At 43.5% G+C, this 14,742-nt stretch overlaps 1 protein-coding gene across 1 annotated transcript in view; it reads right to left on the reverse strand.

The window, feature by feature from the left end:
* Positions 1-336: 336 nt before the first annotated feature.
* LOC138974836 (uncharacterized) overlaps positions 337-14,742 on the reverse strand; it is a 50,582-nt gene continuing 36,176 nt past the window's right edge. The window contains exons 18-28 of the mRNA XM_070347560.1: positions 13,602-13,968; positions 12,124-12,379; positions 10,847-10,969; positions 8,973-9,105; positions 8,099-8,295; positions 7,274-7,420; positions 5,774-5,909; positions 5,366-5,562; positions 4,379-4,709; positions 2,742-2,993; positions 337-2,144 (exon numbers count right to left, since the gene is read on the reverse strand). Of these exons, the coding sequence (XP_070203661.1) occupies positions 1,762-2,144; positions 2,742-2,993; positions 4,379-4,709; positions 5,366-5,562; positions 5,774-5,909; positions 7,274-7,420; positions 8,099-8,295; positions 8,973-9,105; positions 10,847-10,969; positions 12,124-12,379; positions 13,602-13,968 (2,522 nt within the window). The 3' untranslated portion in view covers positions 337-1,761. The remainder of the gene's footprint in view (positions 2,145-2,741; positions 2,994-4,378; positions 4,710-5,365; positions 5,563-5,773; positions 5,910-7,273; positions 7,421-8,098; positions 8,296-8,972; positions 9,106-10,846; positions 10,970-12,123; positions 12,380-13,601; positions 13,969-14,742) is intronic.

The raw sequence follows: 14,742 nt of genomic DNA on the forward strand, positions 1-14,742 counted from the left end.
TCTGTGCGCGCACACGTGTGTGTGTGTGTGTGTGTGTGTGTGTGTGCAGTGGTACTTGCGTTGAAAGGGTAACACTGATGTTTTCCAAAGTTTTTCCAATGCACACCCAGAACTTTGTCCGAACAATACAAACTTTATAGCAAGCAATCATGTGCTCTCTCTCTCTCTCTCTCTCTCTCTCTCTCTCTCTCTCTCTCTCTCTCTCTCTCTCTCTCTCTCTCTCTCTCTCTCTCTCTCTCTCTCTCTCTCTCTCTCTCTCTCTCTCTCTCTCTCTCTCTCTCTCTCTCTCTCACACACACACACAATGTCTAAAGGTCATAGACTGAGGTCATAATCCAACATTTCAAACATGGTTTACTCATCTTCAAGCAAGCAAACAAACAAAATTGAAAACAAGGGTACAGTTATTACTATGGAATAGAATGTATAGAAAATACTACTGACATTCAGTGACAATTGCGTCCAAAGGCAAAATTAACATTACAGTACACACAGTCTTTTCTGCAGTCTATGTGTTATGCTTCTTAGGTCTAGTACATGCATACATTACATTCCTTATACTGTACTGAAACTTGTGTATCCAAAAGTAAATAGAATGTGACTGTCACATTCATAAAATACTTTGATGTCAATCTGTGTGTATCTTCTTCTTTTGTGGTCCCCCAGTCTCTACAGTAAAGGTGGCAGTGCTCTGCAGGTCCTTCAAACTGCCGCAGGGCTTTTGGACCACTTGAGTGGGCTTTGGCTAGCTCTTCTTTCTGAGCGCTGTAATCGTTATAATTCGTGAAAAAGCCAAAAACACGAGTCGATCTAACGCTGTGACACGAAGTCCCACTTCCCTTTGGTCAGTCAGTCGTGAACAGAGCGAGAAGCAGGCGTGATTGCTTGTCATGGTAATCGCTCACTGAATGTGTCTTCTTTTGAAAATGCAAGTTGGAGCTCAATGCATTCACTGTTATGCCAACATGGTTTTGATGTGGTGGCATCACACACTTGCCTCAGTATTCAAGGGGGGCAACTCTTCAACACCCACCCAAATATCTGACAGTATTATTTTTCAAATATCATTAGGTTTCCACAAACACACACAGGTTATCTAGATACAAGCTTCAGCAGTACCATGGGGGTAGGACATGGATACCATCTAAGAGTCTGTACATAAAGTCGACACTTGTCGTACTAGCCTGGACTTGACATTATGACACAGAGATCAACAGTCTATAGCTCTAACAAGATAGGATAACAAATAACCAAAGGGAAGTAATCGCTCTTTATACATACGACATGTGTAATAGAGTAAGCGAGAGTTATACGGAACCTTATCTCCTGGCACCTGAGAGAATAACAAGCATTGAAATGAACAAGCGACTTTCATCCTCCTAAGATAGGATAAGATAGTAAAACGGTAATGTCCATTTTCATTGTGTATAAATAAACATGGACATATTTCTTTTGGCACAGCATCCCATCACTTGCCTAACAAACACAAAGACGAGATCAAAAAGCATTATCAGACATGAATGCATCAATCACCAGGCCCCCAGTGTTGTCACACAGAGGAATCCCCACGTAAGGCCTCACAAAAATCTGAGAAAATCAGGTCTGAAAATGGGGGAGATTAGACATGTTCCAGAAATGATTCTGTCAAAATTTATAGTGTTGTGGAAGTGTTGCGCCCCTTACATTCAACAAACGGGAATCACCTGGTCGAACAATCATCGCAGTAAACAATCTGGGGGTTCCACTGTATGTGAGTTGGTGCTACAGGTGTTGATAGCCTGGGGGTAGCATGGTGACCTGTGACAGCACGGCACCGGGGTACAGACCGGGTGGCATCAGTCTCATGTTGGAGAGACTCGGCACCCCACCGACCCTTCCGTCCTGACCAACGGAAAAAGCATTGTTCTGCTGATTTTGGTTTGGGTGGATAGGCTGGGTACTGATTTGGGTTGCAGTGTGTGGCTGGCCAGTCTGGTTCTGATGATGAGTCTGGTTAGAAAAGTCTGGCTGCTTGTGGACGGTGGTCTGGCGTGGTTGCTTTTCCTGCGACTGAGCAGCTGCCTCGTGTTTCCTTCTGTGAACGAGCAAGACGTCACTGCGAGAAAACTTCTCTCCGCACAGCTCACAGGCAAAGGGCTTTTCACCTGCAACAGAAAAGGAAAGATGATAAGCCTTGGTTTAAGAACAAGTAAAGGCATCAAACAAAAGAAAAGTGGGAGACACAGAAGAAATGCGTGGGATCCTGAATCACAAGCATGCTGATAATTTTACTTGACTTTTTATTTTTTATTTAAGAACATACATACCTGCAATAATCCCTAAACAAATAGACTGCTTATGTTCTAAAATTCATGATAAAAAAAGAATTAAAAAAACAAAAACATCCACAAACGCATCAACCCAATGGTCTTTACAGAGGACAGACAAACAAATAATTATGACAAAAAAAGAAAATTAGGCTGAGTGTGTGTTGGTTGTGGTCTCTGGCAAGATGGTCTAAATAATGCACTGTAGCACTAATGCCTCCACCACAAAGACATACATTTTCTTGATTGGTCATTAACCTTTTGTTTTTAAATGACATTGCACAAGAAACCCAAATGAAACCCCAGTATATTGGACAATTTTCACAAAATGAGTTTCTCAAGTCACACACCCAGCAAAGAATACTCAACAATACCACCTAACCTCCCCCCCCCCCCCCCCACACACACACACACACACGCCCCCTGAGAACTGACCTGTGTGAAGCCTGAGGTGGTTAGCCAGGTGGCTTGCCTTCTGGAGGTGTTTGCCGCACACACCACACGTGTAGGGCTGGACGCCGGTGTGCTTCCTCTGGTGGATGTTCAGCTGCTGCTTGTCTCTGTACGCCTCTCCGCACTCATCGCACACATAGGGCTTTTCACCGGTGTGTTTGCGGCGGTGAGTTTTGAGTTTGCATCCCTGAGTGAAGGATGCTCCACACAGGTCACAGAGATAGGGCCGCTCCCCTGCAACACAGGGACAGAGAGCATTAACAGGCTGTGGGTAAAAACAATGTTTGTGACCCCCTGATCGGTCTAGGACAAAGCTGGTAAGGTTGTGACCCGACATGATGGTCTGTCAAAAAAGAAACTACAATACGATCATCTAATTAATTACAAAGTACACGCTAAACTGTGAAGCTTCCCCGGGAGTGGGGAAATAGCTCAGTCGGTAGTGGCGCTGGCTTCAAACCCAGTTGTCGCTATCGGCGTGGGTTCGATCCCCACGTTTGGTGAGGGATTTATTTCCCAGAGTCAACTTTGTGCAGACTCTCCTTTGTGTGGGAACACCCCTGGCTGGGAGAAAGCAGCAGGAATTTCCATGAGGGTAACCTCACAGGACTGTATGAATCTTATCCTTATCCTTCTGTCTGCCTCACCAACACAACCTTGCATCTGGCCTATTCCATGCATTAGGCAATTTGATTTCCAATATCACTTACCAGGGAATTTCACATTTTTGACTCTTCTTCTTCTTCTTCTGCGTTCGTGGGCTGAAACTCCCACGTACACTCGTGTTTTTTGCACAAGTGGAATTTTACGTGTATGACCGTTTTTTTACATTTTTGACTCAATATATGTACTACCTCATGAGAAGCACACACACACACACACACACACCCACACCCACCCACATTCTTCAAAACTGACACGCTTCTACAGTGGTACCTGCATTGTGAGGCCCCTCTTATGAGAGGACACCTCCCATGAAAGGACACCTGTTGTTTCTTTATCTATTATCTCTTCTCAAATCTACAAGTCATAGCAGGCCACCTGTAATGTAAGGACACAGTGTGTCCCAAGGGTGTCCCTTTATCACAGGTTCAGTGGAACCCCCTTTTTAAGACCCCCAAATTCAAGACTCCCTCCTTGTTAAGACCTTGTTTTTTCAGACTTTCTGTTTACAACCTCTGTAAAATTACCCCCATTTTTGTAAGACCCAATTTTCTAGGAATTTTGGAGGTCTCAAAAGGGGGGTTCCACTGTTCTACAAAAAACAATAGCTGAGAAAAGCACTTGCACAAATGAAACAAAGGCACAATCACAGTACCACTGTTCTACAATAAACAATAGCTGAGAAAAGCACTTGCACAAATGAAACAAAGGCACAATCACAGTACCACTGTTCCACAAAAAACAATAGCTGAGAAAAGCACTTGCACAAATGAAACAAAGGCACAATCACAGTACCACTGTTCTACAATAAACAATAGCTGAGAAAAGCACTTGCACAAATGAAACAAAGGCACAATCACAGTACCACTGTTCCACAAAAAACAATAGCTGAGAAAAGCACTTGCACAAATGAAACAAAGGCACAATCACACATGTAGAGAACTATCATTTTTTACCTGTATGTTTTCTTCTGTGAATTTTCAGTGTACTGGAAATGTAGAATGCTTCCCCGCAAAATTCACACTTGAATGGCTTCTCTCCGGTGTGGTAGCGCACATGGGCCTTCAGGTTCCCCTTCTCTGTGAACTTGGCCCCACAGATGTCGCACTGGAAGGCTCTCAGCCCCAGGTGCCGGTCTTTGTGGCGCAGCAGGTTGTGTTTCTGGGAGAAACCTCTCTGGCAAATGTCACAGGTGAACGGCTTCTCTCCTGTGTGTCTTCGTCTGTGGACCGCCAGACGAGCAATGTCTACAAACTCTCGACTGCAGAATTCACACTTGTACTTGTCCTGTAGACCAAACAAATAGAAAAAAGAAATAACAAATAATATAGGTAAAATATAAACACTGCATAATTGTGATAACTTTTTCTTTAAGTAATTCCAATTTTTCAACCTCTGTTTGTGCAACATTGCAGAGTATGTACCACACATAGACACTGGCATAAACACACACACACACACACACACACCAGCGCACAGCCAATGAAACAGCGTAACAACAGTGGCCGCCACCGTATCACACCCAACCACACTGATTTACATGGTCAAAGGGAAATAATCGTAGTTTCGGGAGTTGACAGCAGTCTTCTCTCCCTTGAATACGAGTGGCACCACTGATCTAAACAGGTTCATAGATGCGATCCCTCTTATGTTTTCCAACTTTGTGATTAATTTACATCATTGAAAATGGAAGCAATGGAAATGGAAGCAATTTAGTTTCTCAATAGTTGCAATTTTATGCTGTCGACCTAGCGTTGTGGTATCGAAGGGAGTGGAAAGATGGCGGATAGTTAACATCCGGTTGAGTCAATGTTGTGATAGCCAATAAGAAGGAATGCACTATCCATTATTTTTAGATCAGTGACCGCTCACTCGAACACACACACACATACATGGTCTTTCCCAGTTGTTGTGCTGGTTGTGGTATGGTGTCATCGCATTACCTGCATTTGTTTCTTCTCCATCATCAAGCCATGACGTTTCTTCCTGTGGGACAGCAGGTCACTGGAGGAGTAGAAAGTGTAGCCACACACTCCACATGCATACGGCCTTTCACCTGTGTGTTTTCGCTTGTGGATTGTGAGGCTGGTGGATTGGGTGAAACAGAGGGCACAGACGTCGCATCTGTACGGTCTTTCTCCTGAAACAACAGCAAGACACTACAAGCATCAAACCAAACCTGCATTTTTTGTGTCTAAAATTGTCTTTACATCATAACCAACAACAACAATAATACCCCAAAATCTATCATACAAAACAAAGTAAAGCAAACAAACAAACAAAGAACAAGTAACCAGTGACATGGAAGACTTGACACTATGACTGAGGTAGGTCAGAAGCCAGGTACCAACCTGAATGTATGCGTAGATGTTGTTTCAGATGGTTGGCAGTGAAAAATCGCTTGTCACAGAATTCACATGGATACCGTCGCTGCCGTGTGCCACCCATTATGTTATAGCCAGGCTGCTCACTAGTGCCTTCAGACATCTGAAACACAGAAATTATCCTTCTGTGTCTAAACAAAAACAACAACAACAACAATAACAACAAAGCTGTAACTTCTTTTCTGAATCCTCAGCAACCATCGCTCTATGTCTAACAACAAAAGAACCAGAAACAAAGATGTAATGTCCTTTCTGAATCCTCAGCAACCATCGCTCTATGTCTAACAACAAAAGAACCAGAAACAAAGATGTAATGTCCTTTCTGAATCCTCAGCAACCATCGCTCTATGTCTAACAACAAAAGAACCAGAAACAAAGATGTAATGTCCTTTCTGAATCCAAACCCTCCTTATTCTTTCTCATTCTTGTGTCAATACAATGAGAAGAACAAGAATTCAACTCCCCATCTAGCACATAAGCCATTTGTATTTGACCTTTTTCACTACTTTCCAGGCAAGGAAGCCATCATAACAAAAATAATTTCAAAAACGGAGACTGCTGTGAGAACGGAAACAAAATTACTTTGCTCAGTCTAGCATACCCATATCGGTTGAAAGGACGTTAAAAAAATAAACAATTCAATACCCTTATGAAGCCTCTTTTTTATATCTGGACAGTATGCCTCTTAACTCTTCTCACGCCATGTAATTTTACACCCTTCCTATACCTGTAAACCAAGCATTTTGGGGGAAATTGGTAATTTAACCACCTACCGAATTAAAAAAATCATTAAAAAAAAAGTTTTCATTGCATTGCCCTGAAATTTTTTGTGAGAATGACAAAATGAATGTACAAGACATTGATGCTCAAACTTGGGTAGCAGAAGACGACACGGTCACACAGCGAAAATAAAAAGGTTGAAACTCACAGAACTCGTAACCTGTCACAATCGTAAACACTGATTTTCGAATCTCCGATCACTTCGTCGTATTCTTCATCGGAATCAGACTCTGGCTCTGGTGCTTGCAACACTCGGATCGCATGTGCAGTTTCCTCATCGATTCGGCGACCTCTTCCAAAGAAAATCCTTCAAAAGCATCGTCGTCGCTGTCATTATTGCCTAACAACTCTGCCCAAAAAGCGCCCATTACATCTCTACACCACAAATCGCCACAAACGAATCTTCTTTTGTAGTTTTCACATCGAAAACAAGCACGCTCCCGCAATTTGAAGGAAGATGGCGGAAGTTAAAACGTTCTTATTCAGTACGCATGCGTTGTACTAGAGGTCAGTATGCAAATGAGCCCGTTTACGACAGTTGACGACATACATTTTTCTCGGCGGTAGCTACCGACGGTGGTGCAGTGGTATAGACACAAAGGCTGGCGGACGCTACCGCCGGTGGCATGAAGAGAGTTAAGCATGAATCAAAAAGCAATTCTGAATTTTGGAACGTCGGCAGTCTACCTGTTTTTGGTTGTGTGTGCCTGTTTCTACCTGGTGCTGCGAGGTTTGACTGTTGACGGCATCAGCACTTGGTGCATGGTCCCTCTCGGCCCCACCATCACCATCACCAACACCAGCACCACCTCCTCTCTTCTTGCAGATCATCTTCTGAAGGACACAAACCACATCAAAGACATCAGTGAACTGCCATGCTTAGTGCTCAGTGTTCTCAGACTCAAAAGACAATATGTCAACTGGACCTGGGCTGAAAATATGTAAAGGTCCAAAAGCCCTAGCTACAAGATAAATGGTGTCCAGAAGACCTAAATGTCAAAGGCTGAGAGCTATTGGATGATCAATCAGCCAGGGGTCAGAACAATGCCACAGATTAAAACAAAGTGGGTGTCAGGAACCTAAGACCAAGCATGAGAATAACACTGGACGTTTTTTTTTATCCAACACTCTTTTGGGAAAACTATGTCTTCTCCAATGTTTAAATATAAAGTTAAATTATTGTTGAGTACTGCTAATTACTTCTCATGGCTTCTTTCAGAGTGGCAGGTCTATTTTGAAAGATTTGAAAACAAGACTTTTGAGTACATTCCAAGATTTACATGCAACACACATGTACTGTCTTTTATGCATAAACTCGCAGAGTCAATCAACTGTCCTGTATAATATCTTTTTCATGCTCTCAAATAAATGAATAAAAGATAAGATAAAAACAAAATAAAAACAAACAATCATATTCTGCAAAACAAGTCAATCAAAGCAAACAGTTCCATGAAGAATTCTTTCAGCCAGTCTATGCCTTGGCGTCTACTAGATAGTGCAAAGAGTTATCACCTGCTGTTGATGGGGTTTTTCAACGTGGCCATGACGCTTCTTCTGGTGTGACAGCAAGTTACTCGAGGAGTAGAAAGCAAAGTCACATAAGTTGCACGCATATGGCCTTTCACCTGTGTGTTTTCGTCTGTGGATTGTCAGGCTGGTGGTCTGGGTGAAACGTAAACCGCAGACATCACACCTGAATGGTTTTTCTCCTGAAACATTGACATTGCAACCATTAGGCCAAACAAAAACATATGTTGGTTTAGGGTAACTCGACCGAACCTTTTTTTTCCTGCCGACCCTTAAACTTGTTTTCATTTCTAAAAACAAAACACACACACAAAAAATCTGGCACATTTTGCAAACCATACTGAGACCAAAAATAAAGAACTTAAATTTTTTAAAAAGCCGACCTACCGACCCTATTTCTTTTGGTCATGTTACCCTAAACCAACATGTATTTTTGTTTGGATTTAGGCCTAAGCTATCTCCTGAAATAAGTTACAATGTACCAAGAAAACAATGGTCAACTTCACAGGGAAAACAAAGATGCAAGCAAAAGTTTATGCTTGAATACACTGGAAAAGTATGGCATATGGGTATTGCCTAAATAGTCCTTGGACTGCATGGAGATGTATTGTCTTGCCGGCGTCAAGAGGCAAAAATGTACAGCATGGCAACAGCAGACTTTTTGTTTACACACCACACAAAACATCATGTATTGTCCATCATACTTTAGAGAATTGTTTTCATGGAGAATGATTTACTGAGTGTAAAGCACAAAAACATGAAACTCAACAAGAATCGAATTAAGCCAAAATTCCAGGACGACGACGAATTGGTTAATGAACAGCAGGACACAACGTGAGGACAGAAAGAAGACAGAGACCTGTGTGAAGTCGAACATGTTGTCTGCGATGGGCGTTGGTGAAGAAAGTCTTGCCACAGAACGTGCAAGGGAAGTGTCTCTGGCGAGCGTTGGTGGCATGGCGACCAGCTTGCTGGCGTGTGCCTCCTGATGCCTGACAAAACACACAACCAATCATTTACAGTGGAGTCCAGCTATAACGAACCTGGGTATAACGAAATCCCTCTTTTAACGAACTGCCATTGATTTCCCGGCAGACAGCCTTCTATTTCTTACTTGTTACTTTCCGGCTACATCGAACCTTTTGAACTCATTTGCATAACGAACCCCTCTTTTAACAAACATGTTTTCATCGCCCCAGAGCCGTTTTGTCTCTAAAAGTCACAAGGCTACAACGAACTGATGTCAATAATTGTCTCCAAAGACAAAAATACACAAACACAAGTGCACATCGCGTGATGAGCGAACTCTGAACAAACTAACAGCGGGAGGTGCACAGATCGAACCAAAACCGAAAGTTGTGGTGACGTCATGACATTTTGCGATGTACGTCAGCGAAGCTCGTGCACATCTTGCTAAAAACAATGGCTGACGAACATGGTTTCGAAATCTGGAACTGTTTTTTGGTTTTCTCCGATCCGTGACCGAGTGACGCGATATAGAACCACGCGTTCATTTAAATCAATACTCTCCTCAGGCAGTGAAGTCTCCTAAATTGCTCAACACTGTGGACAGTCCGGAGTGCAGTTATGTCCCGTGAATGAGCGAGCCAAAGTTTTATCGTGAAAACTGACGCTTTTCGTGCACCTCCCGCTGTTAGTTTGCTAGAGCTCTCTATGGTTTATATTATGAAGCCGTTGAAAACATGTAGAGATTGTACTCTCCAAGGAAAGATCGATGGGACGATCATTTGAAGGTGAGTGGGAAAACTTGTCTTGAGGCCATTTAGGGTTGAAAACTCTACAGCGAATTACTGATATAACGAACTAAAATGTATCTCCCTTGAGATTCGTTGTACCCGGACTCCACTGTACCTTGTTGTTATAGGAACTGGTTCTTCTGTGTATAAGGTTCTGCTGACAATATGAGATCTGGACAGGCTTTTACAAGAAATACGATCATCCCTACAATTGGACACATACCAAAAAGCAACAACTTAAGTGCTTTCTTTTTCAATCATTTAAGCGTTACCTGAATTTTTGACCATATGCCATTTTATACAGATCAAGACAGACAACTGTTCCCCGAAAGGTCAACACAGGCTGTCAAGATGTGTGTTAAATGTCATTCCTTGGTCACACATATGGACTATACATGTTTTCAAAAGAGGTACAATTGACCTATTGTCCTCAGAGTCCAGGAATAACACTGGTAAATGTGTACATTCATGCTTGGCTGTGTGTGTTTGTGTGTACGTGTGTGTGTGTGCGAGCGTGCCTGCGTGTGTGCGTGCCTGCGTGTCTGAATAATTCAATCAATCAATCAATCAATGAGGCTTATATCGCGCATATTCCGTGGGTAGAGTTCTAGGCGCTCTGCAGTGATGCCGTGTGAGATGAAATTTTATACGGCCAGTAGATTGCAGCCATTTTGGCGCATATTTACCTTTCACGGCCTATTATTCCAAGTCACACGGGTATAGGTAGACAATTATTAACTGTGCCTAAGCAATTTTGCCAGGAAAGACCTTTTTGTCAATCGTGGGATCTTTAACGTGCACACCCAATGTAGTGTACACGGGGGGAGGGTTCGGACACCGAAGAGAGTCTGCACACAAAGTTGACTGTGAAATAAATTTCCGCCGAACCTGGGATCGAACTCACGCTGACAGCGGCCAACTGAATACAAATCCAGCGCGCTACCAACTGAGCTATATCCCTGTTTGCAGACCTCACCTGCTGCTTCACTGTTTGACTGTTGGGACTATCATCACAGTCATCGGCATCGTCTACCTCATTATCATCATCTGCATCGTCGTCCTTTGGATCCACAGTAGCGTCCTCAGTGTGGCTCTTCCCCTGTGCACAGTAAAAACAAAGGGACAAAAGCGCTTTAGATATCAACAACAACAACACAGACTGCAGGGGGAGGGGAGGGGGGGGGAGGGATGTATGTTACCAGTGCGGGAACAGGGGTTGGAGAGGGGGGGGGGAGTGGTGGGGGGGTCCTAGGGGTTCCGATAGCTCTTAGAGGTTCATAGCTCTTTTTTTGTTTGTTTGTTTGCTTAACGCCCAGCTGACCACGAAGGGCCATATCAGGGCGGTGCTGCTTTGACATATAACGTGCGCCACACACAAGACAGAAGTCGCAGCACAGGCTTCATGTCTCACCCAGTCACATTATTCTGACACCGGACCAACCAGTCCTAGCACTAACCCCATAATGCCAGACGCCAGGCGGAGCAGCCACTAGATTGCCAATTTTAAAGTCTTAGGTATGACCCGGCCGGGGTTCGAACCCACGACCTCCCGATCACGGGGCGGATGCCTTACCACTAAGCCAACCGTGCCGGTCTGGTTCATAGCTCTCACCATGCCTGTATAGTGTATGTATTAGTTACTGTGATACCAAATTGTCTTACCCATGTATGTATGATGCTATGCGCCAGTGATGTATGAATGCTATTTATTTTTGTTTTTATCACACAGCAAGCTGCTTTCCTCGTGTATTTTTTATGTTCATTCATGTATTGTACACTTGGCAATAAATTATCTATCTATCTATCTATCGATCTACAGTCAGTAAGAGTTGTGTGAAACCTGAAACTGCTTTTGGAGCCACCAGCATCAGGAAACGGACGTATAATAGAAAATAATTCTGGTAATTTTATATGGGTTGCAAAGATTTGCTTTTTCTTGGAAAAAAGAGGGCCAACAAACTCACGGCCTTGGTCAATAAAGATGAAACAGAAGACGATATGTTCCACTCAAACCAACAAAAAAACTAACTAACCACCAATCATCTTACAATGTCTTGTGAGCTGCAAAATAGCATGTTGGCGACACACCTCTTGGTGCTGAATTGCACTTCCTCCACTCACTCTTCCCTTTTGGTCAATAAAACAACACAGTCTGAAATTGTTCTATAATACGTTCACTGAAACAAATATCAAAGATAACAAAAAGGCTTTAGCTGACACACATGAAAACCAGAGAAACAGCACACAACTTACCATCACATCAGTCCTATTGCCCTGAACGTTGCCGTTCCCTTCTTGGCCGGACAGGTGTTCCCCCTCCTCCCCCGCGTGGCCCTGCTTGTGTAGCATCAGGAGGAACAGGTGAGGGAAGGAAACCTGGCACACACTACAGGTGTACACAGAGGTGGAGCTGCTGGGCTGCTGCAGGTGAAAGCCCACAGGTGTGAACTCCACCTCACTCAGCTCCTCTTTGGGCAAGTCTACCATGCTGTCTCCCTCTGACGAGTGTCTGTTGATACAAACAAATTGTTGTCAAAACACAGGTTGTTTACAAAAACTCTGACATGTAAAACCTGCGATGTGAGGCCCCTATTATGAGAGGACACCTCCCATGAAAGGACACCTTCTGTTGTCCCTTTGTATGTTTTCAGGACCAAAGTATACCTGTCATGAAAGGACACCTTCTGTTGTCCCTTTGTATGTTTTCAGGACCAAAGTATACCTGTCAATACAGGCCACCTGCAATATAGGGACATTTTACCTGGTCCCAAGGGTGTCCTTTCATTGCAGGTACCACTGTATTACCACAGCACTCATTGCTGTGCAAGCAGAGACACGCATTTATTCCTACATGAGCACAGACATACACAAAGACACACACACAGAAAAATACACATACATGCTTACAAAGGCAGGTGTGTTCTTGTGTCCTGGCAACAGCCTTTTTAAGCATGCATGTTGCCAAAAACTGAATTGTGCTCACTGAAATGTACAGGTCCATACCTTTCACCCAGTCCATACCTTTCACCCAGTCCATACCTTTCACCCAGTCCATACCTTTCACCCAGTCCATACCTTTCACCCAGTCCATACCTTTCACCCAATTCATAATACAATGAAGCCTCCCTTGGACTTTCTTGTTTCCAAACACCAAGCCATGATGGTCACATCACATTCACACACCAAGACATGATGGTCACATCACATTCTCACACCAAGCCATGATGGTCACATCACATACACACACCAAGCCATGATGGTCACATCACATACACACACCAAGCCATGATGGTCACATCACATACACACACCAAGCCATGATGGTCACATCACACACACACACCAAGCCATGATGGTCACATCACATACACACACCAAGCCATGATGGTCACATCACATACACACACCAAGCCATGATGGTCACATCACATACACACACCAAGCCATGATGGTCACATCACATACACACACCAAGCCATGATGGTCACATCACATACACACACCAAGCCATGATGGTCACATCACATACACACACGCATCACTCACAATGGCTGTGTTTAAGTGAAGCTGACTTTTTTTTTGCCGCACTCACAACTTCACTGAAGCACCTAGCATCTGTCACCAGTAACTTTTTAACCGAGCATGCACATATTCCTAAAAAAGTTTCTGACATTGGAAAGAGTAAGCCTTCTATTTTAATATTTATGACAAAAGTGACTAAGAAGACTTACTGTGGCACATCTTTCTGTTTATCCTTTACGTCTGCCGCTTGGTCGCTTTCCTGGGCATCAAGACTTGCTACCATGGCTGGCACGTCAGCGTCGGTCAGACTTTCATCGTTCACATCCTCGTCACTGTTGTCCACATGACGGTCTTGTTGACTGGGATGCAAGGCGTGTGGTGACTGAGAGGCTACAGGAGAGACAGGTTCACCAGTGTGGTTGGAGGGAGGGTGTCCACCTTTGCCATTCCCCCGCACATGAGCTGCAGCTTGGGTAGATACGTCAAGTACATCACCCAGCGTTATGATGTCCCAGTTGTCTGCTATTGGTGGATCAAGTAGCTGCTCCTCCGACGTACAGGGTGTGTTTTGCTGAGCTGAAACCATACGCCAACGGATGAAAGATAGGTGTTGTTGGTCATAGTGCTGTGTAATGCCATCTCAACATGCATTCACCACTTGTCAGTTCATAACAACGGCCAGATTTACATACAGAGTTGTCTTCCATGCTGTAAAAAACAACAGATCTTATTACTGGGAGGGAGCCGTAACCTGAACCTAAACTTATGAATAGTACATGTATAAACAACAGATCTTATTACTTCTGTCAAACAAAGGTCCTCAAAGGTGTATGTATGCGTGTGGGTGTGTCGGTTGATTGGTCGGTTGATTGGTTGGTTGGTTATGATTTTTTTAACTGATTACGATCTATTCCTGCAAATAGACAGTTTAGTCAAGGGACATTACTCCTTGAAAGCTCTAGATCAAAGATGGCCGCAAATGAAACACGTGCACTGCAGAAAGAACCTTTCACCTCATTTATCTGTAAGTTCTGTTCTATGCAATTAAGCTACTTCATAATTCAATCATAGTGTTGTTCATGCATAGTCACAAGCTTCTGTCCATGCGCAGTATCTTTATCTTTACACATTTAGCTGAGTCATAATCGTACATCAATAGTCATGCAGTTCCATGTTGCCTAGAATGCTATTAGTCAACATAGTTCATTTCCTTTCTTTGATTGCAGAACCGTGGTCATTGTTTGAATAAAGATTATTTGAACAAAGAGACAGCGTTCTTATCGATGACCACGGTCAGTTGAGCCCGCAAGCACCTACACCACCATTGTGACCATGCCTGCCGTCGCTTGC

This window comes from Littorina saxatilis, linkage group LG8 (genome assembly GCF_037325665.1).
Source record: "Littorina saxatilis isolate snail1 linkage group LG8, US_GU_Lsax_2.0, whole genome shotgun sequence".
In the NCBI taxonomy this organism is placed as follows: Eukaryota; Metazoa; Mollusca; class Gastropoda; order Littorinimorpha; family Littorinidae; genus Littorina; species Littorina saxatilis.